General features: G+C 36.2%; 4 protein-coding genes across 4 annotated transcripts; 1 reads left to right on the plus strand and 3 right to left on the minus strand.

Annotated features, from left to right (window-relative positions):
- The first annotated feature begins 543 nt into the window (after positions 1 to 543).
- Positions 544 to 26270, plus strand: LOC136819167 (alpha-aminoadipic semialdehyde synthase, mitochondrial-like). The gene is made up of 24 exons (XM_067075378.1): positions 544 to 771; positions 1101 to 1222; positions 1501 to 1605; positions 1927 to 2011; positions 2340 to 2407; positions 11763 to 11921; positions 12279 to 12476; positions 12920 to 13102; positions 13357 to 13442; positions 13725 to 13836; positions 14347 to 14409; positions 15273 to 15337; positions 19097 to 19239; positions 19514 to 19640; positions 20102 to 20212; positions 20719 to 20827; positions 21006 to 21082; positions 21599 to 21662; positions 22281 to 22445; positions 22900 to 22992; positions 23681 to 23793; positions 24167 to 24258; positions 24670 to 24843; positions 25554 to 26270. Exons 1-24 carry the CDS (start codon positions 579 to 581, stop codon positions 25670 to 25672), a joined length of 2826 nt encoding a protein of 941 aa, XP_066931479.1. The 5' UTR covers positions 544 to 578; the 3' UTR covers positions 25673 to 26270.
- On the minus strand, positions 5648 to 7529 carry LOC136819171 (uncharacterized). Its single transcript, XM_067075382.1, has 3 exons — positions 7248 to 7529; positions 6823 to 6956; positions 5648 to 6162 (listed from the first exon to the last, which is right to left on the minus strand). The coding sequence occupies exons 1-3, from the start codon at positions 7423 to 7425 to the stop codon at positions 5791 to 5793; spliced, it is 684 nt and encodes a 227-aa protein (XP_066931483.1). The 5' UTR covers positions 7426 to 7529; the 3' UTR covers positions 5648 to 5790.
- Positions 9107 to 10983, minus strand: LOC136819158 (uncharacterized). Its single transcript, XM_067075363.1, has 2 exons — positions 10583 to 10983; positions 9107 to 9519 (listed from the first exon to the last, which is right to left on the minus strand). The coding sequence occupies exons 1-2, from the start codon at positions 10901 to 10903 to the stop codon at positions 9172 to 9174; spliced, it is 669 nt and encodes a 222-aa protein (XP_066931464.1). The 5' UTR covers positions 10904 to 10983; the 3' UTR covers positions 9107 to 9171.
- On the minus strand, positions 16179 to 18676 carry LOC136819170 (uncharacterized). The gene is made up of 4 exons (XM_067075381.1): positions 18312 to 18676; positions 17963 to 18130; positions 17305 to 17375; positions 16179 to 17170 (listed from the first exon to the last, which is right to left on the minus strand). The coding sequence occupies exons 1-4, from the start codon at positions 18376 to 18378 to the stop codon at positions 16202 to 16204; spliced, it is 1275 nt and encodes a 424-aa protein (XP_066931482.1). The 5' UTR covers positions 18379 to 18676; the 3' UTR covers positions 16179 to 16201.
- Positions 26271 to 26794: the final 524 nt, after the last annotated feature.

Below are 26794 nucleotides of genomic sequence, written 5' to 3' on the forward strand. Positions count from 1 at the left end.
CACAAACTCTGGAATACACTGATCAGCACTGATCTAAAATATTTGATGGTAATATTTGAGGTAAAACAACAGAATCTGTAGACAGTGGAATTCTGCTGAACTGAACTGATTAGACCAAGTTCATTTGATAACTTTGGTCCAGACGAAACTTTTTTCCACTATCTTTTTTCCTGTGATTCCTAAGTAATAAATAATTTTTTTAGAATGTGTTAAACAGTGACTTAATAGAAGTATTGTATATTCTAGGGACCACCCAAATTATACCCTTATTGCCTAAATCAGCCTTAAGTTACTCACTCTCAGGATTGGAAAATATACCTCAGTTGAACTTGAACTTTGGAAAGTGTTAGATATACATTGTTGATACAAACTTACCTGAAATTTAGCAAAATCAGAGCAGTGGTTGTGCTGAAAGTGAATTGGACCTGAGTTTTAGGAGAAGAAAATATATTTAAGTCAGAGTGGTTGAAATCACCACCTGACAAAGTAACATTAACCAAAAATTTCTGAAGTCTCCCTTTAAACAGCTTTTAATTTATCAGTTTTTCTTTTATATTTTTAAGGGATAAAAACTAGACATGTTACGTGCATGTAAAAATTCAAATATTTTGCAAAATCAAAAACTATATGGCTGTCTAAGGAGAAATGCAAGATACGCATCAGTGAAAGTGACTGATTCAAAGGTACTGGGTATTCGACGAGAAGATCTAAATGTATGGGAAAGGCGTGCTCCGATTGCCCCACAGCATGTTAAAGAGCTCACAGATAAAGGTACGTTTGAGCTACTTGATGAATCATCTTACTTGGTTTTGGTTTCATTTTAAAGGCTAAAAGAATTATTGAAAATTGAAAATGTTGAATTCTAGGCTAAACACTGTAAAATGTATACATAGTATTTTATTCAAAAAGATAATTTTCCTAGGCAATACGCAAATAGTAATTAGTAATAAAATGACGTAGCAATATGTTCTATAAATTCTCTAGGTAATATAGCTGTATGCTCGTAAACAAATTTCTTTAAAATGAAATTCTCAAAGGGAACGCGATAACACAACTTTTAAAGCTTTTCTAAATATCTCTCTGAATTTTTTACGTTTTAGGGATCACTGTTTTGGTGCAACCTTCAACACGACGTGCATACACAATGGATGAATATGAAAGTGCCGGAGCTGTCATCAGTGAAGATTTGAATGCAGCTTCTCTTATCATGGCTGTTAAAACAGTATGTCACCCTCCAGTTCCCAATTTAGCTTAAGTCTACTTGAGTATACTTAAAAGATTTCTGACTGACGACCACTTTCAAATACAGATACATTAAAAGGCAGTAAAAGGTTCAATGACCATGTACAATGACGAATAATGTACAACTAGAATTAATTCCAAGTAGTGAGATAAAACACTAAGCATGTTGAGATAAAACACTAAGCACAATAGATCTATTATTATTATCTTGTAAATTACAATATCACTCTTACTGTGTTTTTTATTTTCATTCTGCAGGTTCCCATAGACATTTTGATTCCAAACAAATCGTACAGTTTCTTTTCACACACCATCAAAGCTCAAGAAGGAAATATGCCAACGTTAGATGCTTTGCTGGAGAAGGTAAAGTGAAACATCTCCATTAGTTAGGTGTATTTACTTTTTTTTTGTCTGCTTCTGTAATTGTTAGAGAAAATAGTTTGGAGACTGAATGTCTATCTGATCAAGCACCTATTTACCTAAGAATTTAATAAGTCACTGTTCAATCAACAGTAATATCAGATTATCAACCATGACATTTCTTGGATTTTGAGTAGTGCGATTATGCTATAAAATCAAACACTTTTGGACAAAAGGAAAACTATTTCCACACAACACTTTAAAGAAAAATTGTCAGGAATAGACCTAGAATTACTTTACATTTTACTGATTCAAATTTAACAGAATATTCGTTTGATTGACTACGAGAAGATGGAAGATGCTAAGGGAAAACGTGTTGCTGCTTTTGGAAAATTTGCTGGAGTTGGAGGTAAAATTTTGAAATTCTTTTCTTTGGTAAAAAACTGAAGCTCAGACTCAGACTGTTTAATTAATATCTGCTAACCCTTATGTTGAGAATTGAGAATGGGTGGATCCACTGCAAATGTGACGTCAAATGTACCCAATACATAAGACAGACTCCGGAACCTTAAATTGTATTTCATTATGTTTTAGAGTATAGATTATGTTGTAGTATATGGTTAAATTTTAATGATATAAATGATAATGAATCATTTCTTCTTATAAAAATCACATTTCACACAAGGTTTACTCCCTACCACTCCCTGACACTTTATGACACAATTTCTTGTTTCCAGGTATGATCAACATATTGCATGGCATTGGCTTACGTCTCTTATCGCTTGGTCACCACACACCTTTTATGGTAAGAAAGTTGTTTTTTTGGTGTTAGGTACATCTGTTACTTTTGATTCAAATATCCTCCAAAAGAAAGTTCTTCTCAACCATAGAAAACTAAACTTTTTTTAACCTTTATAAACCCCAAGATGTTATCTATTAGTTCAGTTAGATTGTTGCTATTCTAGACAAAACATAGGGCATTTATTAAAAAAACTATATCTCTAGAACTAAGAAGCCCTTGTATGTACTTTAGCATTTTCGAGTCCGTCTCAGCAGAATAGAAGATAGAAGCTTTATCACCTTTTAAGATTGTAAGCAATTTTTTATACAAAAGGTATTCAAATGCTGGGGATGCCACTGTCACTTTTGCTCTTTTTTATAAGGTCTTTTAAATTTGACTAAAACAACAGACGAAAACACTCAAAAATGCCTATTCCCAAACAAAGCACAATTGGTTAGTACTCACCTGCATGCTAATTGACCCAATTCAATGACTTGACTGAATCTGTGTCATCAGAAATTATCAAAAATTAGGCGAATGGCAAATCTTTGGGAAGCAATTTTTGCCTGGAACCTAAACCCAGTATTTTGGGCTGAAAATTTATTCCTTTAAACAATTAGATCATACTTCCTTCAGCGGTTAAATTTGTTCTTTCCTCAAACATTCCTGAACACAATTCTAATTAATGCTTTTTTGATGGCTCATGTAAAAACAACGATTTTCTTTCCACTTTCACATCGTGGTGGCTACCATGCTACGAAAGCGAGTTTCATTGCCAGGGAAGGCTGATAATGACCTTTCGATCAAAGAAAAATGCTTTCTTTTCTTCTCGATGTTTATTAAAATCGAATTAAATCGGTCCAATTATCTAAACATTCAAAGCATAACTTTCTGTATAAATACCACGGCCAAATGCTAATCTCAAGCATTCGATTTCATTTCAACCTTACTAGACCATATTTAAAGATAATTTTACCAACATAAGTTGCAAATCGCGGATATAAAATGACCGCTACGTTCATGCTGGCATTATTAGCTCTGTGCACTTTCATTTCGACTGGCGCTTTAGCAGCGTTCCACGGGATCAACGACCAAACGGTGCCGAAAGACTTTTTAGTCTAGGCGATTTGAAGCACCCGAAGAAACACAGGAAGGTACCATAGCGCAAGATTTGACACCAGGCGAAGAGAAGTTGGCAATCAGTGCCGTGACTGAAGATATTGTGACCAAAAAATCACGAAGAGAAATTACGATTACCAAGAATCTCAACAACAAAGTCACCAAGGTATTTAGAAATTTTGAAAATTTTATTGGTCACCTTCAGAGGAGATTTAAGGTTTGTGATAGACAAAATTATTTTGGAAGTATGTTCTGGCTGTATGCTGGGAAGAAAAAAGATTTATCGACGCTGAAGAAACTATAATTAACTGTTTGAAGCTAACATTCTTACTTTGAATAATCAAGTGAAACATTGTCGCCATGTTAACCTTTTTTCTCTAATTCGATTTTCAAGGGAATTGGATTTTAAAAGTAGAGAGTCGTTTAGGAGAGTTACTTGTCGACGGTGACTTTCAATATTATGGAATAATAGAGCCTATCAAACAGTAGAACCTAGAATAAGAGAGCGTCAACTGTACATACCAAAGATAACATGTACAATGTATGATTCCCTGAAAATCAACATTTATTTAGAATCTCCTTTCATTTTACAGTACACTTATACGAAAGACTTGCAAACTGGAGAAGAACAATGTTCGAAATACGAGCCCGACCAATTCGAAGAATTCTTTGCAAACTTGCGAAACGGCGCTGTTCAGGACCCGAACGACAAATCTGTCTACACTTACACCAGCGGTCCTCTATCCCTAGACCGAACTAACGTCCGCCAAAAATGGAAGTTTGGTTTCCGCCACGTGACACAGAAGTTCGTACCGATTGAAATTAATACGTCACTTTTGTTTGATTTCAGTAGAAATACGGATAACTTCAAAACCATGGGCTTTTACACTATTTTCAAACCAAACGCAGCTTACTTCCAAGTCCCAGCGAAATGTTTGTAATTTATTCTCAACTTCAGTTGAGCTATAATCTGAGAATGTCTGTATGTATGTCTGTATGTCCGTCCGAAAACTTTAGGGCAGGCTGGACACTTCAAAAAAGGTCGGATTTGGCTGAAATTTGGCACACTTGTTCCTTGGGTGAATATCTGGGGGTGTTTTTTATTTCATTTTTTGAAAATTTTGATTTTTGGGGCCTGGGGACGAGTTTTTCGCCAAAACGAGGCTAAAACTTTGGGGCAGCCTGGACACTTCAAAAAAGGTCGGATTTGGCTGAAATTTGGCACACTTGTTCCTTGGGTGAATATCTGGGGGTTGTTTTTTTCATTTTTCGAAAAATTTTGATTTTTGGGGCCTGGGGACGAGTTTTTTCGCCAAAACGAGGCTAAAACTTTGGGGCAGCCTGGACACTTCAAAAAAGGTCGGATTTGGCTGAAATTTGGCACACTTGTTCCTTGGGTGAATATCTGGGGGTGTTTTTTTAATTTTTTGAAAATTTTGATTTTTGGGGCCTGGAGACGAGTTTTTCTTCAAAACGAGGCTGGCAGCCTGGACACTTCAAAAAAGGTCGGATTTGGCTGAAATTTGGCACACTTGTTCCTTGGGTGAATATCTGGGGGTGTTTTTTTAATTTTTTTTGAAAATTTTTGATTTTTGGGGGGGGGCCTGGAGACGAGTTTTTCTTCAAAACGAGGCTGGCAGCCTGGACACTTCAAAAAAGGTCGGATTTGGCTGAAATTTGGCACACTTGTTCCTTGGGTGAATATCTGGGGGGGGGTGTTTTTTTTAATTTTTTGAAAATTTTGATTTTTGGGGCCTGGGGACGAGTTGTTTTTCACACCAAAACGAGGCTGGCAGCCTGGACACTTCAAAAAAGGTCGGATTTGGCTGAAATTTGGCACACTTGTTCCTTGGGTGAATATCTGGGGGTGTTTTTTTCATTTTTTGAAAATTTTGATTTTTGGGGCCTGGGGACGAGTTTCAGCCAAAACGGACAAAGTATATTTGCTACCTAATACTAAATATTTGAAATGTTACAATTGGGCCTTCTAATAACGGGAAAATCTGAAGTTGAGCCCAGTGCGGTGCGCACGTTCGACTATTTTATACAATATAGTGAAAGATCAGAAAAGATTATAAAATGAAGATTTTTTCTACTGTTTTAATTATGACACCAGGCTAATTAGAAAATTTAAACCTTCAAATCTGTGTTCAGATCTTTCGTATCTTTCTTAGATAAAAGTTACAGTCCTTTTCTTAAATTACATCACGAGCACCACTTGCCTCGTTTTCAAAATATTGCTATGGTTTAAAAAAAGTAATTATAATTTCTTTACCTTTACAGTTAATTTATTGTAAACATTTGTAAGGAATATTAAATACAGCTGGGCTCGGTTTAAACCGATAATAAAACCCCACGTTCTTTGTGTTGTCTATACTGAATCGAGTACCTCTTAACGTCTTCGTCCTTATCATCGCTGGAACGTACGGTTGGGTCACGTGACGTGGTCCGAAATACCAATACTTATTAATGTAATCACGAGAGAAATCCATTGGTCCGTTGTCATAGTGATACAAGTCTTTGTTGTTGGGGTCCTTTTGAGTCATGTTGTTTCGGAGCTCGTAGAAGAAATCTTTGAATTTGGGGACAGGGAATTTGTTGCAATATTCACGTCCGTTCGGGAAAGCAGGAGTCGTTTCGAAATCTTTGACGTATTGGTACTAGAAGAAGGAGAATTTCTCTGTTATGTAAATTTGTCCACTTTGTTCCACTTTTTGCAGTTTTGAAGAACAAGTGATTTGAAGTCTATTAAACGAAAAACTGGTTTTGGATGTGACTAGTATATATAAAAAGATACATTTTTAAGACACAAAATCTTCACTTGGCTTATAACAACGACGCATCTTCTTCAAAAGACAGAAAAATCAGATCGAATGTACTTAACTATGTATATTTAAATTGTCGATGCCATTTGAAGTTACTAATAATTCTTGTTTCAGAAAAAACGAGACCTATAAGAAGTCAATGTATGTCTTAACTCGAAATGAGTTTATTGTTTGTAATGGGCTATTCCAGAAATTGTCTCTTGAGGAGGTGTGACGTCCAGGTTGGTCTGGAAAACAAAAATCCAGGGGGTTCGGGGTTTTTCGACTGTAAAAATCCAGGGTGGTCAGTAAAATGAGGTTGAAAATTCAGGGGGTAAATTCAAAAAATCAGAAAAAAATCCAAGGGGCTCTTGAAAAATCTTTAAAAAAATCCATTCCCAAAAAAGACCTCCTCAACATAGGGGTATACATTTTTTCTGGAATAGCCCAATTTATAAAATAGATGAAAATTCTACTTAAACACTTAAGATTTGAAAAAAAGGTTGCACTACTTACCTTGACAAATTGGCCATTCACCTTTCTGGTCACTATGAATTCATTTTTGATAATATTTTGTTGACCAAATCTTCTGGTGGCCACTTTCATGGCAAGCTTCTCGTCCCCTGGTGTCAAGTCTTGCCAGATGGTGCCTAAGATGATATGGAACGTGAACATACGCATACTTTCCTTTTTTAATTATTTTCTACACCTGATGAATAAAGCTCAAAACTATTTAATGTAAAGTTAGGATTTTATATGATGTTCTATGTCTAAGACGTGACAGAAACAGAAGTTTCATTTGAAAATTATAGACTATTAGCAGTACCCTTTTAAACGTCGTGCATGAATGCGTGCCGTTTAGTGTAGATCATACCAACAAAGCTCATAAAACCAGTTAAGTCCGGCAGTTATTTTTCTGAACATTTTATCAATTAACCTACCGGTTTGCCGTTCATTGAATAGACCATCCGACGTCATACGTTCTTGTCTAGCGTTATAGAAAGACACGGTGAAATCCGTTGGTACCACAGTATCATTCAGTTGTCCGCCAAGAACTATCATTACCTCGCATAGTGCGAAAATAAGAACCGGGACCAAGGATTTGCCCTGTTTTATCATTTTTGAAAGTCGTACTACCAGCAAATTATATCTTGTTTTTTGACTTTGAGATTCTGGTTGATTCTTGGAACACTGTTTTTATAGCTCCAGATAAATGCAATTACCATAATTGAATTAGCTAATGAGGTGATCAAAAAAGGACGTTATGTAACATCCTATAATGTGTTTTCTATGATTGCCAATTTTGAACCTTTTTTGGTGTTTTCGAAACCTCTATACAAAACTAACAACTAATGCTTGGTAAAAGTGACGAGTAAATAATTTCTTTCAACCCTCTCATTCCATTTTCAGACCCCTTCTACTCTAGGTCTCAAGTTTGACCGACTCCGGTTGAGTCTCTATAACTCGAACACGCACAGGGCTAGCAAATTTCCATGATCCTGAACGATTTAGAGAGATTAAAACCGGCTGGGATCCGTAATTTTGCTAGTAATACATTTTTTGCTCAGAATTTCATGCTCCTTCATGTACCCTCGTACCAATCATTTTCGTTTATTTTGACTTTTGAAAATCAGTTATTTTCCTACCCCTCTTTTTCCCTTGCCTATGGCGTTTTGCCTATGGCGTCACTATTATGGTCATAAAAAGTTTCCCCGGGCCTAATCCGCGTCCTCCCTCTCAAAAATATCTTTTATACTGTTCTTTGGAATAGACTAAAAATTACTAGGTCGTAAAAAAACACCCCAGGCTTGGCCCCCTACTATAAGCCGGTCTTTAGGCTTCCAGAGCAGCCTGGGCTTACGTTGTACGCTTACAACGCTTTTCTGGAGTCTGTGTTTTGGGGAACACAGATTTGTTCGATTCAAGATATAGAGTAAGGTTTATAAGGCATTTTTAAGCCATTGTTAACTAAAGGGACGAGTTATAGAGGTACGAGTTAAAGAAACTTCACTGTATTAATTTTTGGAAGCTCTTGTAGCTATCATTTGAAAAGCCATGAAGCTTTAATGAAAAAAAGTTCTTTAAAAAAGTGCACATCCTTAGAAATGCGAGGGTTAAATTTTTATGAAAGTTGTTTTGAATTCTCCAATTGTAAATTGCACTCTCATGAGGAAGTGATTAGTCTGAGCGTTCGATCATAGTTTGTAAACATGTGCTCAGGGATGAGCGGCTTAATCAATGCTGTACTTATCTTCAAGTACTTATCGTTGTTTTTGAAGCTCTTTTCATGTGACCGCTGCACCAATTCCACTAATTGGTCCTTTAATTCAACTCGTGTCAGATCATTCGTTCGTTCGTTAGTTCGTTCGTCTGTTACCAGCTCTTCTCGGCATTGGCTTATTAAAGATAGAGAAGGGTTTCTAAAAAGTTGCTGAAGCCGTTTTTTCCGGAAAATTTTCTCTGGCTGGGAAAATCGGGTTTTCTTATTTAGGGAAAATTTTTTTGGAAAATGATAATTTCTTTCAACTGACTTGGTATTTTTTTTAAAAAATCGGAAAGCCAACGTGAAACAAGCTGCATCAAGTTTCCCCTTTAAAAGCAACTTTAAACCTGGCATATCTCAATTTTCAACAAATTGAAGGTTAAAGTAAAGTTTTAGGTAGAAATGAAGAAGAAAAAACCTTAAGTTTTGTCTTTTAAAGATAAAAACCAAATATTTCTGGTTCTTACACAAAAGTTACCTTCTTGGTCTTTCGAGTTATAAAGTTACAAAATGAAATTTTGATTCTATTACTTAATGCACAGTAAAAATTCAAGTTTCTTTCATTTTCGAGTAAAAAAATTTTAAAAACATGAAAATACTAATTACAAGCATTCAGCGGGTACTCGAAAGTAAGCCTCGTTTGGAATCATGATGTAATAATAACCCAAAGTCATTGTCTTATCATCACTGCGTCGGAATGCATACAACTTCAAAGTCCGGATCTGGATCGGAACAAATGGTTGAGTGGCGTGTCGGAAACCAAAATTGAACGTCTTCCTTACCCCAAATCCTTTGGCGACGTCTAAAGGTCCGTCGTCGTAAAGATAGACGTCCGGACTGTTCGAGGCTTGAACGCCGCCAGTCAATAGATCGTAAAAGAAGCCTTCGAATTTATTGGATTCTGTTTTACCACACGACTTAAAACCGCTTGCGTCTTCGAAGTAATTGTACTGTGAAAAGAAAAAAGATCAATAATCTCAAAAGAAGTATTTATACAACTTGTTCTCTCTCTACTTCAGTATTTTATACAACTTGTTCTCTCTCTACTTCAGTATTTTATACCACTTTCCAGCTGAAGGCTCGAATAACAGAGGTTCGAATTAGAGAAAGTTGACAGAAAATCTATAATAGTCAAAATTTATTGGCGGCTAATTTCGGTTTAAGGGAAAATTCGTAAGCAGTGAAAGTCACAGAATTCAACAACTCTATCTTTAAATCCTGCTTTAACTTGTTAAACAGTCGAGTACTATTGCAAACTAGGAGAAATGCGTGTATTTCGCTTAAATAAGATGATTTATCCTAAATAAGATAAAATCGATAGCTTAGTTAGGAGAAATAGCAGAAAAAGTTGATTTTCTGAACAACTTCAGAGATCCGCGTCTTTTTAACTCTCTAAATCAATTTTACTCATAAAGAAGATCATGTTAGGCCAAATGTTAGCTTCTTATCAGCGCGGAGTGAAAAAATATAAAACATTTATCCTATTTTGGATAAAATATACAAATTAGGAGAAATAATGCTTTTGTTACACGCTTTGCCGTATGAAAAATATGAGCGTGAATGAAAAGTGTCGAAGGACGAGAAAGTTTTCTCCTTGACACAAACCACACAAACGTAAATTGCGCAAATATGTCTACTGCAATAGGATAAGTTTATTTATATCTAAGTTTCTATTTCTTCAAAACATCGTTACGAGCAAAGTTTTTACTAAGAGAGTTTGATGCATAAAATCTGAAGTTTGTCAAAAGTTGAATAACTTCTGAACGCACGCTGACTGATGGATCAGACTTCACAAGCATACTATACTGGCTCCAAATTTCTTAAATTTATGCAAAGCTTGACGCGGATCTCTGAATTTGTTCAGAAAATCAACTTTTTCTACTATTTCTCCTAACTAAGCTATCGATTTTATCTTATTTAGGATAAATCATCCTATTTAAGCGAAATACACGCATTTCTCCTAGTTTGCAATAGTACTCGACTGTTAAAGAAACCCTGAGACGGTAAACTCACCTTAGTATATTGGCCATTCACTCGTTTGACAATGGTTACTTCCCGACTAATCAAGCTGTTATCTGAGTCGTCACGTGTTTCAGTACGGATAGCCAACTTTTCATCACCGGGTGTCGAATCTTGTGCGATGGTTCCTGATTGTTGTTGGACGAGTACTTCTATCACTCGGTCAAGTTTCTTAACAGCCGTAAAAGAGACTAAGAAATTGCTGGGTACATTTTCAGGACCGAGTTTCTGTGTTGGTTTCTTCGGTTTGGTAGCCTTTGTCAACTCAAATGACAATGTCACAACCGCAATAGCATATAAAATTCTGAAGGCCATGTTTCAGAAATGTCGATTCGTTGATGCACTGCTTTTTCGTTCCGGATGATTTTTGGTTTTCGACCAGTTCTGGAACACAACTTTTATAGCTCCAAACAAATGCAATTAGTATGATTAAATTAAGTGTTTGTAGGTATCCTTTTGAAGGATGTTATTCAACATCCTGTTTTGGGATTGTCAACTTTAATGCAATATAATAAATAATGCCTGAAAGACAAAGAATGATAAACCAATATTTAAAAGTTCAAAGATTTTAAAAATATCTTTCACCGATTAGTTTTATTTCCGGACAACTTAAACTTTCTTTACAAATAATATCTAGTAACTATGGGAATCAATAGTACGCCTAGTATCAGTTGTAATATTCTATACGATTGTTCAGAACTGTAAAAACATGTTTCTATAATAATTATGATAAAACAAAATAACCTATAATGAGTTTTAAAATAAAATCAATTATTGATTCTGTTTCTGTTTGTATGTTAATTCATATTCCTTTTTATAACAATTTCCCTCTAAAAATACATGAATATCGATCTTGTGACTAAAGGTGTACTAAATGGATTTTCTCGGAAAATGGAAAAGTTTACTTTAAACAAACGGACAATTAGTTGTCATCAAAAATATAAATCGTCAAAAATAGTTTAAGTCTCCATTGGAGATAAAACCATTTGTATTCGAAAATACAATGTGTTTCTCCTAAGAAATGCAGTAGAATTATCAATAACTTCAGAATTCTCCATGAAGATTGTATTTCGAACATTAGTATGGTAGTTAATCGATAATTAAAGATGACTCAAATAGCGGCCAGTTTTACTTTGGTTTAAAAACTCAAAATAATGTATTTTCTTCTTTGCAGTATGTTGGGTCAACGCACAACTACAAGAACAGCAGACAAGCCCGTCTCTCCATCTACGAACTCGGTGAAGACATCAGAGCTGGCAAACTTCCACACCACTTTGGTCCACTAACATTCGTCTTCACCGGTTCTGGTAATGTTTCACAGGGTGCCCAGGAGGTAATGATTTAACTTATTTTTGTCACAAATTTCTATCCGAGAAGCGTTTCGAGCTTAAAGTCTAATGAAATTAAGCCTCTTTTTATGTGTTTAGCTATGAATTTTGTATAGAAATGACTTTTTCTAAAACAACAAAAATTTAGCAAAGAAAAGAGCAACTTTTAGCAGGGTTAAAAAGGTCCGAAAAGCCTTGAAAAGCAGCTTTTCTAACTAACAGCCAGTACAGGCCAGTGCAGCACTTTCAGGAAATCTCAGATGAAATGTAATAATATTTTCTTAAACCTGATCTTGTCAAGATTCACATTGAGAAAAACAGCACCACATTCGGAAGTTTAAGCCGTACAACTTTCTCTTCAGGTCTTCCGCGAGTTACCGCATGTTTGGGTTCATCCACACGAACTCGAGGAGGCAATCAAAACGTACGACCATCGAACACTGGTTGCCACCAAAGTCTCACGCAAACATTATTTGGTACCCAAAGGAGGTAATGGTGAATTCAATGCGGAGGAGTTTGACCAACATCCAGAAAGATATCGATCCATCTTCGCTGAAAAGGTAAACTACTTACATTAACCCTTAACGGCACGCTCACTGCCGGGTCCTTTTCAGAAATTAAAAATTTGACCTCTTGCAATTTTCATCTAAAGTTTGACTTTCAGAGCTCCTTTTGCCTCAGTTTTATCTTAAAGGAGGACCTTTAAGTTTTATACCAATCGACGAAGAATTTTACAAAGATTCCAAAAATCCAATAAAAGAGTGATCAAAAGTTTCGGTATCAGCAATTATGGCCCTTTGAAGTACTGCCGGCATTTTAACCCCTACTACCTCGTTGTTAAATGTTGACTAGATTTCCCTGGTGTTCCACTTCCGTTGAGCAACCGGGCTTGGTTGACATTATGCACGCTTATACCTTCGCCACACCCTGTTTATTTACGGATACTTATAAAATTCGTTGCTGCTATTATAGAGGTCCACTAAATCTTCTTTTTCTTTGCCAGATTGCACCTTTCGCCAACGTCATCGTCAATGGTATTTACTGGGGCCCGAAGAATCCACGACTCTTGACCAACGCCGATATGACCTCACTGATGAAACGCACATCCCACCAAGATAAATATGGAGGATGCCCTGAATTGCCACATCGCCTGTTAGCGCTCTGTGATATCACTGCTGATTTGGGTGTAAGTATTTTCTTAGCAATTTTTCTAGAAATTTATTGAGCCAGATCTAAAGCAATACATTGGGGGTATTGCGACCAGAAAACTTGATCGAGCTAAAAGAAGACATTTGAATGATAGAAAGAGGTTTGAGTTATGGAGACTCCACTGAATTATTGTACATGTTTAAATTATTTTCCTCGGTAAAGGACATTGGCAAACTATGAAGCCATTCTCCAACGTTTCATTTAAATGTTTACTTTGCTTTAAATTTATAGGGCTCATTGGAATTCATGAACGAATGTACCACTATTGAATACCCTTTTGCACTGTACGATCATATGCGTGGCAAAGATGAAATCGGGTGAGAATTTTTATTCAAAATAGCTAAAGAGAAAGAAATGAAGAAACCAGCGTCTAGCAACCGATTATGCTTCATTAGATTGCTAACTTCCGTTTGAGTTGAAAAATTCGAGATTGTTGTCCTGAGAATTTCAAAAATGCGATCATCTAATTTTGACAAATTTGAGGAATTGACTTTTGTGATAAAAACAACCCTAAGCTCCCTTCTCCCGAGCAAAGACTGTCTCTGTGGAAATTAGATTCTTTCATCACAATCTAAAGTTAATTTAATTCTGTCTTGTAGTGTCGAAGGCGACGGTTTACTTTATTGCTCCATCGATAATATCCCTGCTCAACTACCAAGAGAAGCGACCGATTATTTTGGAAAACTTCTGTTGCCATGGATCCCTGAAATGGTAAGAACGCTTGATTGTGGAGTATTTTGTTGTTTTTTTCAGTCTTGTTCCTTGAAAGATGAAATAAAAACCTAACCTCTTCAATGAAAAAAAGTACCAGCGGCGACTAATTTCATTGAAAATTTACAGCAGCAAATCAACTAAATTCTCTTGCTTTTTCAAAATCAAAGATAACTTATACATAAAACACTTATTTGTTTTTTTTGATTGAATAAATTGCCGGCAACGAACTGTGGTCTAAGATGGCACATTGATTTGCTTCACCTGCCGTAGCTTCAGAATGATAGCGAAGCTCTATCTAGTGTTTTATATCAGTGAAACTTGCAAAGCCATAAGTTGTGTAACCGAATAGGTAAAAACTTCTGTACTGGACCTGACAAATTGAAGTACTTGATAAATTTACAAAGATAAGGGTCAAAATATTGTAAAATAATTTTTATTTGGAGTGTTTTGTCGAACAAAAACCGATAATGATGAATTTAATCATTTCTTTAAATTATTTAACTTTAGGTCGCAGGAGATGCTACTAGACCATTAGAAGAAGAAACCTGTTACACTGACGTCATCAAAGGCGTAAGATTCCAACTTATCTCCTTGTCTAGCGCTGTGTATTGTAGCTATCAGTATTAACGTGTTGCTTTGAACGGCCGATCTCTACGATGTCGGTTATAAGTTTGCCAGGAGGGTGGTTTCCAAGGCAGAGTGGGCTCTTCTTTGAAACTTTTAACATATTTAAATAATCTACAATATTATGGACAAAATATTTGAGACAAATGGGATTTCCCGGTGAAATTTTAAACACTGCAAATGCTTTTTAAGCGTCTTAAACTACACACTTGGAAAGTAGAGTTGTACTCTAAGTTTTAACATGAGACTTAGGATCTCAGAATTTAAAAGCTCAAATTTGCTCGAATAAGACTTGGAATATAGCCGGGGGGCCACCAAACCCCTCTAAATCGAAATATTCAATGAAATAAAGTGAAGTGCTAAAAATAGCAATTCTCGCCCGAACTTAAAATTCTGAAAAACGTTAAAATACACTAAAATGTCTATTACTAAGGATGAAATAATCTCCAATTGACGCTTTCTAATTCGAAATTCTATTATTCGATAATAGACCAAATTGACCAATGGGTATTGGGTATAAGCGGCGGTTAAGGGTGTGTTTTTCAAGGTTGTTGATAAATGCACTGTCAGAGTGGAAATTTCAGCAAAGTGCCCGAAAATACTGATCATTTTGAGCTCTAAAAGTGTTGAAAATTTTAGAAAAATGCACTGTAAAGGTGTGAATTTCGCCGATTTTTTGCTGCAATGTGCGATTCTAAAAGCGAATTTTTTCGCCGCAGATATCATCAGTTGGTGAACCCGCTGCCCCCCCCCCCGTACTTTAATTCAGTTAACATCCTTTTACCGTTCGTTTTCACTAATTCTTGCAGGCTATCATTACGTCTAACCACAAACTAACCCCAGGTTATGAATACATCTCAAAACTCAGAAAGAGGTAAGAATTATAACTGTTCTAAACTTGACTGACTGACTGACTGACTGACTGACTGACTGACTGACTGACTGACTGACTGACTGACTGACTGACTGACTGACTGACTGACTGACTGACTGACTGACTGACTGACTGACTGACTGACTGACTGACTGACGACTGACTGACTGACTGACTGACTGACTGACTGACTGACTGACTGACTGACTGACTGACTGACTGACTGACTGACTGACTGACTGACTGACTGACTGACTGACTGACATCATAATATATGCTCTCTAACCACAATATATAACAATAACAATCTGATCGCTTTATATAAAACATTGACTTTGTTTTGATAGCGGTGTCTAATTACATAATCTTATTGCCACTACATTATGAGGGAGGCTTTCTACAGTTAGTTTTCATTCCGTAAGATATAGCGTAATGTGAACTTATTTTCGGAAAGCAACTTCACAAATCGTTAATACACCGGTGTAAAGATGTAAGTGCTACACGACATTTCCAGGATTCGTTTTTTCTTTGCAATATTCTTTTTTTACATCGACAAACCACATGCATGGTTTCTATCCCCTATATAAGGGGTTCTTAGATTTTAATGAAACCCAGACAAAAGGGATGTTTACAGTTTGAATATCCTAAGGTGGTTGCAAGTTAAAGGGTTCTTTCTACCTAAAGTGGGATATCGACTTCTCTATGAACCAATTAATTTTGTTTGGTTTTGTATGGAACAATATCTTTTGAAACAGTAAAAAAGGTTGTTTGTTTGTTTTGATTTTATATTTCATTAAAAATAACCAAAAAATTGACATATATTTTTCTTTGTATTTTTCGTACCTATGATAAATAAATGGATAATCAATGTGCTTTTACTACTGGACGTCCGCGCTGTCGTTGTCTAGAGATGCTAGACCGATACCGACAAGCAGCTTTTTGAACATGTTCGTGCTCTATGGCTAACTTGCGTTCTGTAGCCTGCTTGCCACGTTCGCGTCCTTGCCTGGAGAACAACAAACGTTGTTCTAGCTGCTCCGAACGAATTTCTTCGTGTCGTGCGGGCTTCTTTTTTGTTACTTTTCGCTTTCGGTTAGCCTCCATGGCGGCTTTACGGAGGCTCACTTTCTCACCTCGTCGTTTTGAATTCCGACTAAATGTAAGCCGTTCCTCTAGCTGTCGTCGACGGTTCTCCTCGTGTCGGTCCTGCTTCTTTTTGAGTCTCTCCTCCAGTTTGACAAGATGGATGCGACGAAGAGTCTCGTGTCGGAATGTTTTAGCTTTTAATTTTTTCACCAGCTCCTTCTTCCTGTCCTCCATATTGAGTATTTCGGTGAACTCCCGGAATGGTTGCGACGGCTTCAGTTGTTGTAAAGGTGAAACGGACGCAAGTCGGCGCCCGAAAGGATTAAAGATGGTGCTACCCGTCATGCTGATCCGATCAATCCTGAATTGCATAGGTTCAGGGTTCGATCGAAGGGGCGGCAGTGTTTTCTCATAACGAGAAAATCGGCATGGATGACGCACCTCCGGAAGTAAAATGTCATCCAAGGCTTGTAGTGGGGCCACCAAAGGTGGTAGTTTGGCTGCGGGCGCCGCCCCACTAGAGAAAATGGGAACCTCCCATGCTGTAGGTCCTCTCTCTATGATGAGAGGCTTTAGGGCGGTTGAAGATGACTGTCTTGTAATATTGCGTTGAGAGGTTGAGGACTCGGCCGTCACCTCTTTCTTGACCAGAGCCTTGCGGGTATCCGATGCGTCACTTTCGCATCCAGAATCCAAATATATATTACTTGGGCATTGCTGTTTACCAGATTGTCGATCAACGTCAATCTACAAAGTGGAAATTTTTCGAAAATCTTTTAGAGTTACGAACATAACTGATGTGTGTTTATTTCTAAAGGTCTGCATAATTTTACTTTGAGGAAGCTATAACTTAAATTTTCAGCCGAATATTAAGGACTTACCTGGGAACCTTTCAGTAGGTTTGTCCCGATAATTACCAAGCCTTCCAAGGCCTCAGATTCAACTTCATAGTCTGAAAGAAAGAGAAAAAAATACATTCAGATTGGAATAGATTTTGTTTTGATTTAGATGAGTATGAGTTCAAGAACGAAGGTGAAGTTTGTTGGCTTAGTTCCATATTGATTGACAAAGCACAATCGCAGAATCGACCCAAAAATCTGTATTTCTTGCAATCTGGTAATCAGTGTGAATAATGAGACCGTTCTATACAGGAAAGGGGCCAAACTGTGAATGCAGTGGAACCTCCGTCACTTGACCCTTCCGAGGCAAATCTGTTCTAGTCTTTATTAACTGAGGAAGTCAAAAACTTGTTCGATTAAGAATTATACAGATTTGAATTATTGAAAATGCCATAGTGTTGTCTAGAAACTATCTGCAATCGGTTTCATGTTTCTTCTTCTATTTGGTTGAGTTAAGAGGCTCAAAGACCCATTTTCGCAATTATAGGTGCTTTCACATTGGACAAGCACAATGTACCTAATTGACCCAAACATGGTATGCGTTGACCCGGGTAAATAAATGCTTACCGCTGAAAGTGTGAATCGAACCTATTAAACAGTATTGTATGAGTATACGAATCAGACTATAAGGTCTACTTACCATTTTCGAAGTCAGCCATTGAAGAACTTCCGATATCTTGATAAGCAAGACTCGGGTCTTTTTGTTCCTTTGAACCACCGTTTCCGAAACACCACATATTTCTCTTGATGCTTCTATATACGGAGCGTATACGAGAAAATCTCTTCTTTTTTCCGTATGTCGCGAGATCTACAAGATGAGAATGGAATGATTATACCTTTTTCGAATTCATTATCATACGAATATAAGTTGACACGATTTAATTTTGCATGTTCAAGGACACAATTACTCTGAACCGGACGTTTGGCAAAAAACAGAGTTACACACTCACTTTAATATGGGCCGCTCAATAAAAAAAGAATGTACTTACTTTCGCTTGAAGAATGGAAAGCGAAGACTTCTTCTTCTTCATATCCATTCTCCTTTGAGGTGTCCATCGTAGACACAATGGGCGGTACACCCCTTTGTGTTGTTTATTAAAAAATGCAACGCCAAACAAGTTGATTACCCAATTGATTGTTGATTTGAATTGTTGTCGAACGTATCCGATGGATTCCAAAAACTCGATTTTTCTAACAAAATATTCTTTCTGCGTCCATCCAACCTTCTTCTTTGACATCCAACAAGAAATTGACGTTTTTGCATCAAACTGCATATTTTTGACGTTACATTCTACACATTTAACAATAATTGACGTCAAATTAAGATTTTAATTTGTTTCCATGGGTACTGAAGCCTTGAAGATGTTACACGTGCAACTTTTTTTTTCAGTTCATGATATCGGTGTTGTGTAAACATAGCTTTAAAGTGTGCATGTCTTTGTGCACCTTTTTAAAGTGTTTTCTAATCAATAAACTTATTACTTTAACAAATTTGACTCTACGTTTAAATGGATGCCAACCTCGGAATCGAATTACGCCGCTTGATTCGAGCGAGCAAAGTTTGAGTAACTTAGCAAAACAACATTAGCGTAATTATTTTGAAATCGTTCTTCAACCGAATTTTCTTGAACTTTTCATAATCGAGTAATGCCTAAAGAGAGGCTGTGATCGACCGCGTATTACAGTCTGAATAGTTTACGACTCTCAATGGGCCTGAAAATTCGTTCCAGTTATAGAGAGTAGAACGAACGTTTTCTCTAACATTTTTCTTAAGGAATGAAGCAGCGAAAATGGCAAGTCAAGAAGAATCATCCAACGTGGCCATCAAGCAACGTGTTTTGGTGTTGGGTGCAGGACTCGTGTCCGGACCTCTTGTCGAATACTTGACACGTGACAAAAGTCTAAAACTCACAACGGGTAAGTTTTTTTGTTTCCGAACGCGTTTCACTTTTTGTAAGCGTGATATTCGCAGCGTTATCTTTCATACGGAATTACCGGAAACAGCGAACATCTTCTGTTCAAGTTTCAACGAACTTTTAGACTGTTAACCGTAAGCACGATAGCCTCATTTCGTTCAGTTTGAAAGAGTCGGGGTCCCGTCCAGTTCAAAGACTGTCATTCTAAAGAATGTTTGACTCTCTAACGTAAACCCTACGCCCTTTTAAGTCAAATGTTTATTTTGTATCTTTAGTATCATCCGTTCATGACGAGGGACTGGAACTAGCCAAGAAATATGACATCGAACCAATCACAATGGACGTTGCAAAATCTCAAGATCGTTTACAGAAATTAGTCAGCGAAAACGATTTGGTCATCAGGTATAGAATGAACTCCTTGCAATTTTCCACTGATCTCTGATATAAAATGAAGTGTGTGAAAGTGGTCCAGTTTTAGAGCTGACTTGTTTTGTTTTCAATTCTGGTCGTCAAAAGCGCGATCCGAATATTTTGAAATTCGAAAGTTCGAAAACCCACGGTAAATAAGAAAAAAATGGTGGACTAATCGACTTCAAAACTGGACACACTTTCACGGGAAATCTGTAAGCAGTTAGCTTCTTTAGTGTGTAAAGGAATTTGATATCTGTGCTATTTTCCCAAGTATAAATGAAAGGAGCGTCGCAAGCAGAAATTTATCCATTTGATCGGATCATTTATTTCTTTTGAATTTTCCTTTTCGTATAAAAGTAGTGATTAGGAAGATTCTTTTTAAAAAGGACACTCAGTTTCGTGATCAATTCTGTTGCAACTGTGATAATGATTCACCGATTTCATCTTTTTAGTTTATTACCATACACGATGCACCCTATGGTGGCCAACATGTGTATCGAGAATAAGAAGAATATGTTGACTGCAAGTTACGTCACTCCAGAAATGAAAGAGCTCGGTGAAAAGTACGTTTCCTTCTTAATACAAGTCAAACTGCGCTTTTTTTAACTCGTATCTAGAGGTATTAATCCATTAAAATGTAACTGGCATCAAATACGAGCAGATTACTAATTTTTTTTTTTTCTTTGTTAACAATGGACATTTGAGATTTGACCAATTTAATTTTATGAAAGTTCATCCACTCTGCTTAAACCATGCTCTACTCTTAAGGGATGTTTCGAATGTGAAAGTGATCTCTTACGGAGCCATGGACTATTAGAGTCAATACGTTTTATGCGTGGAGTAATCAGAATCTGCTAGCAGATCAAATCTAAATAAAAAATGGTCTAAATATAAATTCAGTTTACGTTTACGCTCATTCAACGGACCTTACGAACTTTAGATGGACGTCATTTTGACGCCGTGTCCCTTTTAAGTAAGAAGTGAAAATATTCAACACCTTAATCGTAAAAAACCATGTCCTGTTACCACATTGCTTGATTTCTGTTCACTGTTGTTCTCTCCCTTACAGAGCTGAAGCTGCTGGAATAACGATCTTCCAAGAGATTGGTTTGGACCCTGGAATTGACCATCTGTTAGCAATGAATTGTTTTGATAGTGTAGCCGAATCTGGCGGAAAGGTATAATAATAGCCGCTCTAAACCGCAATCAAACTTTTCGAGTATTGCTTCATACGCTAGTTTAGACGTATAGAGATGTGAATCGCAATAATCTATCCAAATGTGATGTTAATGGTTTTTAAAAAATCCCATTTTTTGAACATTTCGTTCAAAGAGTGTTTTTCAATTATTTTCTCAGGTTGTCGGCTACAAATCATACTGCGGTGGTCTACCAGCTCCCGAAGATGCCGCTAACCCGCTCAGATATAAATTCAGGTACGTGTGCCGAGCCGGCTTATGTCGATTACCTTTAAAAGGGGAAAACTTGGTCGTGTTTAAATGTTCGTCAGTTATTTTGACAAAAACTTGGTCACTTTTGTGAAAATCTTTGTAACAGCTCTCTTGAAGTTGAAAAAGGTTTTTTGCCGGGAACTTCGTCACTTGCTTGACAATTTCGTCATTTTTTCCTGATCAATTTTGCCCTTTAAAGTACCCTATTTCCGAGACTGGCTGGCTAGGTTAGAATAAAGTTAGAATAGAATGAATAGCAAGTTAGCTGAGTCATAAAGTGTTTCAAAAGACAAGTCGACTGTAATCACATCGAATTTTCATTTTTAGCAATTGGCTTACGTTTACTCTGAGGCGGTCAAAGCAAGTATATTAGTTTGTTTGTTAGCTCAGCTTATCCTGATTCTTTTTTTTAGTCAGCAATTTTCATTGTGTGGTTTGTCTACCTATTTAATAGGTGGTTAAGGAGGTCTTTCCTAATGAACTTTCACTTTCGTTTTGTAGTTGGTCACCGCGCGGTGCATTGCTGACTGCTTTGAATGGTGCACGATATTTGAAAGATGGAGAGGTATTGATTTATAATATAATAAAGAGTCCACACATTATCTAAGTTTCAAACTCAGAGTTTCATGGTGCTCAGGCACCAATCATCAGTGAAATGAGATACGCTAGAAAATAAAATACAATATTTTGTCTTCAAAAAAATGTTTTTGACGTCACATTCGAACGTCATCACATGGTTCAAAGATATTAAGCTGAAATTTTCGTCTGTGCCTACATTTGCCAATAATTTATGTATGGATTTACACGCTTTTTTATTAATACTAGTCAATGGTATACCATTTATTCGATTTGGAGCATTGGCTCGAAAATATAAACAAAACAAATAATCAGTAGTACGTAGTACACACTTAAAGCGAATCAAGTTTAATATGGAGTTGTGTCATTGCTGAGGATTGTTGTAATATTGTTCTTAGGGTTTGGCCAACAATTAGGGCCCTAATGAGAATTGTTATAATGTAATTTATTTTGTTTCAAATTATTTTAAACCAACACGTGGCTCTTAGTACAGTACGATAATTCTTCTTCTGTCTTTTGGGTGCGCGTTTTTACTTGCAAGGTTTCATTAAACATAGCTTTCAACTAAAGCTTGAAATTTCTAGAATTTTCTTCTTCTTTTCTTCAGATTGTAGAGATTCAACCAGGATCACTGATGGAAAACACGTCTGCTTTTGAAGCATACCCTGGCTTTAATTTGGAAGGTTATCCAAATCGTGATTCTACAAATTATGCAGAAAAGTATGGACTGAAAGACGTCAAAACTATGATCAGAGGGACTTTACGATACAAGGTAATGGTGTTTTTTGTAACCTTCATTGACAACGGTTAAGTAATTTTTCTTTCTTTCTGACAGATATTTCTCTATAATTGTAGAAGAAAAGATTTTTGATCAACTTAGAGTAGAGAATGGTGCTTTTGCCTGATTTCATTTAAAAGTGTCTATGTATTGACCTGCAACCACCTCCTTAGTTTGGCTTATGTCTATGAGTGTGGTCGCTCCATTCATTACTTTCTTTTACTTACTTACTATTAACTGCTTTTATTTTGGTTTTTAGAAGATTTTCATTTTGAGACCTCCGCCAATGTGTTCTTGATTTATTCGTTTTATAGTTTGTTGATAATGACAACTGGGAGATTTTATAAACTAAAACTAAAGAATGATTTTAACGATCATGGAACCGACTCAATGCTGTTAACATGCTTGATTGTAGCTAAATTTGATTCGTTTTTTCTTTCGTTTTCAGGATTTTTCAGACGCTATGCTAGCGATTCATCGTTTAGGATTTTTAGATATGAGCCAAAAACAAGGATTTGAAGAAGGAAATTCAACTACTTGGGTAAGACCTTTTTTGAAATTATTAATGTTGGGTTTTCTCGGATTCGCTTGCCAAAAGGTAATTTTGTTCGTATATGTACATTTTATTAAGAGATGGTTATACAAATGGCTTTGATTCGGTTCGCTGAAGTGAAGTCTTCTTATGAAGACTGGTTCAGTCGAGTTTCCAAAAGTGCTGAAATCTGCTCTCAACCTCTGTTTCGGGTTCAGAATTTCATAATTACAGATTCAAATGAGAAACTGTATGCCAAAGATCTCCCGGGGATTCAAGAGCTAAATATGCTCTTGAATCCCCTGAGTGATCTTTTTAACGAATTACATTTTCAGCTGAGTGTCGTTTTGCTTGTTGGTTCAAACATTCTGTCTTTTGGAAATCTTTTGCCCATTTCGCTTCCCAAAATCGCTGACATCGACTTTAAATACCGGATGCGCCACAAAATAGTTTCTCTCTTTGAAACTAATTTTCTTGAAATCTAAAAATTTTAAAAGAACCATTCCTATTTTTTACCCATCAAAATTTAAGTTTATCTTCCTTCTTTCCAATAAAACAGGAATGGTTTTTTATAATTTTTTAGATATTGAGAAAATAAGTTTTACAGAGAAACTTTTTTTTGCGGCGCAGTATTTGTTGCGGGTTTTGAGATTTGGATGATCACATTGATTGGTAATATTTTTCGTTTACGTTCCAGGGAACATTGATGAACCAATTACTGGGTACGAACAATTTGGAGGGTGACAATTTGGAGATCATTGTCAATGACATCATTAATAACAACAGTGTCGCGTTGAAAGCTATCAAAGAGTAAGTGCTTTATGAGTCCTTTATTTTTGAATTTTATCATTTCCTAAATGTTTTTTTAAGCCTAGGCAAGCTCTTGTTTAGACGGTCCACTTTTCGCCCTGCCTATTCTAATTGTAATTAAAGTGGGCATAAAGTATGCTGTCTTAAGTCAATGCATTGCCCTCTTTTGACGTCAGTGCAATGTTTCCACCCTTTTCAAGCAAAGATTTTAACTCCAACTTTGTGCCCACTTTTTGCCTACTCAAACAATTAGAATAGGCAGGGCAAAAAGTGGGCCGTCTAAACTAGAGCTAAAGAACTTTTTAAGTGTCGTTAAAATAGTGAAGTGCAACGTTGATTTATAGACCATTTAACACCTTCTCTTATCTGTTAGATTGGGATTATTATCCAACGACATTGAAGTGATCACCAAAGGATCGCCATTAGATACACTTTCAGCATATCTCGCCAGCACCCTGGTTTACGGTAAGAATATTGTCTCATTATCGGCCGCGTATCAGTGGCGGCCGCCCATTTTAAAGCTTAAAGAAATAGACCAAATCTCCTGAGCTTCTATTGGAAGTGACCTTTTTGTCTGATTTTTTTTCTGGCCTAAACCTAAAAGATTGGGTTGTTAAGATGGAGGAACGTAGTTATAATGTCTTCATGAGGTCTTTCTTTTATATTGACTCTATTCCTTTTTATTGCCAAATAAGTGGTTTAGTAGTATGATGATTGCTGACGTTAAATTCGAGGAATTGAAAGATTCGAATGCACGATAGCCTAATAAAGAATACAAGTTTGAATAATTTTCATGGTTATTCGTCAGTTTGTATTTTCTTCAGTGTATGTTATATTCACTATAAAATATTCACTGTATTTCTTTAATCTCCCTAGCACCTGGTGAACGCGACTTAGTCCTCTTGAACAACCAAATTGAAATCGAATGGGCAGACAAGAAAGAGATACGCGAGATTAGCCTGGTCGCTTATGGTGATCCCAAAGGCTATAGTGCCATGGCACGAACTGTTAGTGTGCCAGCTGCAATCGCTGCAAAAATGATCTTAGATGGTAAGACGAAATTTATTGTTAACTAATGAACATCTTCATACATAGATTATGTCATGAACATCATTTGCCTTATTTACGAAGTGATGATAGGGCAGCTTATTCTTAAAATCTGAAATGTACACTATATTAGTTGAAGTATGATCGCAAATCAGGATCCTGCCACAGGCACGACGCACCGGCCGTATCAATTTTTTTTTCAAAAAATCCTTACATTCCTCTCTTCGTCGGTAAAATGGATTAAATCTCCACATTCGCCGTACCAGCTTTTGTAGTGCCTGCTGTCAGGATCAATTGTCAATAAGTGAGCTATAGGTGATCCTCCTGATTTATGAAAGATCCGAATGTGGCTCTGTTAATGTATTGACTAATTTTACGTCACTTGCAACCAATCAGCTATTGGTTCCGAAGAAGACATAGCAATGGTGCATATCATAAATTATGTTTCCACGCATGACTATTTTCGAGTGCTGATTAAAGAAAGCACATCAAACCCATCGTACTTGTGGGGAGTTTGAGACCACCTTTTTAATAAGCAATTACTGGAGAAGTAATTTTTCCTCGTTGTTCTCTTCAAATTTTTGAGATTAGTACCCTATGACGCGATCATTGTATCTCTTGTTGATTGAGATGTTTTTAAGATGCGACTTTTTGAGCATATAATACAACTGTGTTTCTAATAAACAGCTCATTTTCTTTTTCTTTTTTTCCAGGTGAAATTTCAACTAAAGGTACAGTCGTTCCTCTACGCCGTGAATTCTATGATCCAATTCTGAAGAGATTGGAAACTGAAGGAATTAGTTACACTAGCAAATCCAAATTTTCATCTTAAGGCCCTGTTTACTTCATGTTCTAAAAATTGTAAATGATGTTATGGCTCGTAGTCACAGCAAGACAAGAATTATTCTTTGTATCGTAAAAAGGGATAATGCAAACGGACCCTTATAAACGTTTTAGGTTGGAAAAACTGACAATTTTTATCAAGTGATTTTTTTAATTACAGTACATAAGACTAGGTAGCAACTACCAAATTTTTTAAAATTTAGAACTATTTAATATTTTAGGACAAAATAGGATCTTTTATTTAATTTTTCATTATTTAATTGAAATTTTAGAAAAAATCATAATTTTGCGGAAATTTTTTTGTGAGAATGGTTTTGCGGAAATCTTCTGAAGTAATTTATTAGTGTGGAAAAAAGTTCCTAATTGCCCAAAAAGAGTTTTTGAGTTACATAATCAAGTTTTAGGATTTCCCCAATGTTAATTAGAATCCCCGAAGTTTAATTATTGTCCCCAAAAATTTTTATTTAGTCTTCATTTTTTGTTATTTTCAAATTTTGTAGATTTGATATTTTCTTATTTATTTTGTTGTTTTTTTGAAATAATGGAAATAAGTTTGTTGACGTGTTCGCGTTATAAGATAAACAATACGGCAAAATTATTTTTCATTTGGGTTTTCAAATACACGTTTTTTTATAAGAACATCCAAACTTTTGGAGTTTTAAGTCCAAAAGATTCTAATTTCGCCACTATGTAAGTATTTTTGTGCTATTTCCTAAGAAATAGGGTGTTTTAGAGTCCACAAAGCCTTAAAATGTTCTTAACATGTTCTTAATATTTTTACCATCGAAGCCTCTTGTTCTTATATAGTATATTCTTATAAAAAACTTGTATCGGAAATTCGTTATTATTTCGCACTCCTTTAACAAAAAATAATCAACCGCTATTAATTATACCTTTAGGGATAGATATAGATTTCTTTTTTCTTCTTTAATGAAATATTTTATTAGTTTATCCTAAATCTTAGTTGTAACTCCTTTTTGCTTTTTAAGTTCCATGGTTTGAAGCCAAAACATCACAGCTTGCATAACTGACTAGATATCAACTTTTGAATCTAGTTCAAGGTTTACTCAGCGCAACTGGATCAATAAAGGTTTGTCATTAATCTTGAGTA

The sequence above is a fragment of the Clytia hemisphaerica genome, unplaced genomic scaffold (genome assembly GCF_902728285.1).
Source record: "Clytia hemisphaerica strain Z4C2 unplaced genomic scaffold, Clytia hemisphaerica genome assembly, whole genome shotgun sequence".
NCBI lineage: Eukaryota > Metazoa > Cnidaria > Hydrozoa > Leptothecata > Clytiidae > Clytia > Clytia hemisphaerica.